The sequence below is a fragment of the Atta colombica genome, unplaced genomic scaffold (assembly GCF_001594045.1).
Source record: "Atta colombica isolate Treedump-2 unplaced genomic scaffold, Acol1.0 scaffold88, whole genome shotgun sequence".
Lineage (NCBI taxonomy): Eukaryota > Metazoa > Arthropoda > Insecta > Hymenoptera > Formicidae > Atta > Atta colombica.
The window spans coordinates 2,459,707-2,462,097 of record NW_017259581.1 but is presented as its reverse complement, the minus strand read 5'-3'; the positions used below and the strand labels follow the sequence as shown (position 1 = coordinate 2,462,097).

At 35.6% G+C, this 2,391-nt stretch overlaps 1 protein-coding gene across 1 annotated transcript in view; it reads right to left on the bottom strand.

Annotated features, from left to right (window-relative positions):
* LOC108693152 overlaps window positions 1-1,425 on the bottom strand; it is a 5,424-nt gene extending 3,999 nt beyond the window's left edge. The window contains exon 1 of the mRNA XM_018201925.1: window positions 1,102-1,425. Within this exon, the coding sequence (XP_018057414.1) occupies window positions 1,102-1,156 (55 nt within the window). The 5' untranslated portion in view covers window positions 1,157-1,425. The remainder of the gene's footprint in view (window positions 1-1,101) is intronic.
* Between the last annotated feature and the right edge of the window lie 966 nt (window positions 1,426-2,391).

Genomic DNA, 2,391 nt, shown 5'->3' with positions numbered 1-2,391 from the left:
ATATATAATATATAATAAAATGCTGTAATATATTATAAATATAATAATAAATTATGTACATTATATACATTATATGTAAATATTTGATATTAATCATTATACTGCGAGTATATAAATATATATGGAGAACAAAATCAAAGTTGTATCATAATTATGCGGAAAAAAATATGTGTAAAATCTAAAAGTATATATTTGATCTAGTTTTTTCTAAAAGTGACACATTTTGCAATGTATTGTCTTGCTCGAATAAACAAAAACGAAAATATGTATTAATGAAAAACTTTATCGGTTAAGTTTGATTGACTTATCGACTTGAAAAGATTTGATTCGCATGACAGCTTCGCGAATGTCGGTTATCCTTTTTCGCAAACGTGCGTTGCGACAACGGGTGTGTGACGGGCATCATGATTATTTTCTTATATGTATAGAAATGTATTATAGAAAAAGACACAACAAGCACAAACAATTTATAAAATATTAAAATTTTGTTCTTGAAATGGAAACTCGAGACTAAAAAAAAATAGTCGATAAATTATTTTTGAAGAAAACCTTGCAGTATAAAAAATAGCACAAAATAAAAAATTGTAAATATATAATGATGTAATATATAATGATGAATTGTAAATATATATGTTACAGATTAAAAAATGAATCATTTCAAAAAAAACATAAATCAAAACATTACAACAATTATTAAAAGATTAGGAAAATGTTAAGCGCAATTTTTTTGAAAAATAAAATTCATTATTAAAAAAATATCAAAAAATCATTCTGCTTCACAATTCGGTTACATCGCTTCGTTACATTTTTCGATCACCTCGGAATGTCCACCGTTATGTCATACACGCAGATCTTAACATATGGTGTCTCGTCGGTGAAAGCCTCGCGGAAGGTGATGTTGCAACCTATCAGGAGTCCATGGAGAAGAAGAAAGTATTTACGCCTGCGAAGAGACAGTCCTCTGTACACAGGGGAAGACAAGAAGCGCATTCCGAGGTGAAGATGCACACGCAATGCGAGGTGTAGGGTCGCGCATAGGCGAGGTGAAGGTAACTACCTCGCGGATTATGGTGATTGCGGCGGTGGTGGTGGAGGACTTACCACGTGCCAGGACTGCCAGGAGCAACAGCAGGGTCACGCTCCTCGAATAGCTCATCTTTCCGGCACTCAGTTCGGCTTGACTACTGTCTCTGACGGCGAAGTTGACGATTGGCGCGCACTTTAGGTGTCGGCCTCGGTACACCTCCGAACGGTCCCGTCTACTCCCTTCACTCCCTTCACCGCGGCTTTACCAAACCCCACCAGGATCCCCTTGATCGCTGTTGGTTTGCCTACGTGCTCGAGCTGCCGACCAGCAGCGCTGAGCGTGATGAATTGTCCGGGTGCCACGCTTGGATCTTTTAGTGTCGCGAGATATATCGATTTGAAGAGAGAAGAGAATTTAAGCTGAATAAATTGCCAAGCTGTTGGAGAAAGTCGAGAAAGAGTTCTTTACAATATGTACAAAACAGATGTATCAGCTAATAAATCCTGCAAAAGTATCGCGAATTAGCAGCTAATGAGAAAAGAACAATTCTGCCGAGAGTCGGAAGAAAATGGCTGAATATTTTTTGGTTTCTCTTTTGTGGCGGTGAGACATTATAAAATAAATTATTATTTTACGAATTAATTTAATTTAAAAAAAATTTAAATTTAAAAAATAAAGGTTGTCGACACATTGCTGATATAAAGACGCAAATCTATAATAAGGAAAAAAAGCTGGTAATAGTAATTGAATATTGATAAGTTAATTAATTCTAAACGATATAGCAATAATAATAGGTATGTAATAATCATCAGAAAATCGAGAAATCTATTTTTAAGTCGTTTAACACTCTCTGTACGTCTTACATAATCATTTGTATGAAACGAAGAATATTTCTTGACCGCAGAGGAGTGATTCGCGATCATCATTTTTCTAATCATTGTAATCTCTCGCGGCGTCGCGATAAATCGCGAGAGAACGCATCGCGTGTGAAAAGATGACGTTAGACTTAATGCCAAAGCACAGTCTTTCTGCACCTCTTGAAATGCCTAAGGATGCAACGTCCTCGACGCAAATACTCTGTACTGAACTATGTTGCACAAGCACGATCATTATTTTTCCGCATGCTTAATGCCGCATAGTACTTATGCGCTTTCGGTGAACGGCGGTGTAAATGGAAATATTATTGTATCATTCGACGCTTCGCATAAATAACAGTTCGAACGATCGCAATGTGTTTATAGATGTACTTGAAAGATATCGCTATTAATCAAGGGAGCTCTCTCTAATTAAGAAATTATAATTTTAATGACTTTTGTTCAAGTGAATTAAACCCATCTTGAATAGTCATTTTTTTAGGGATTAAA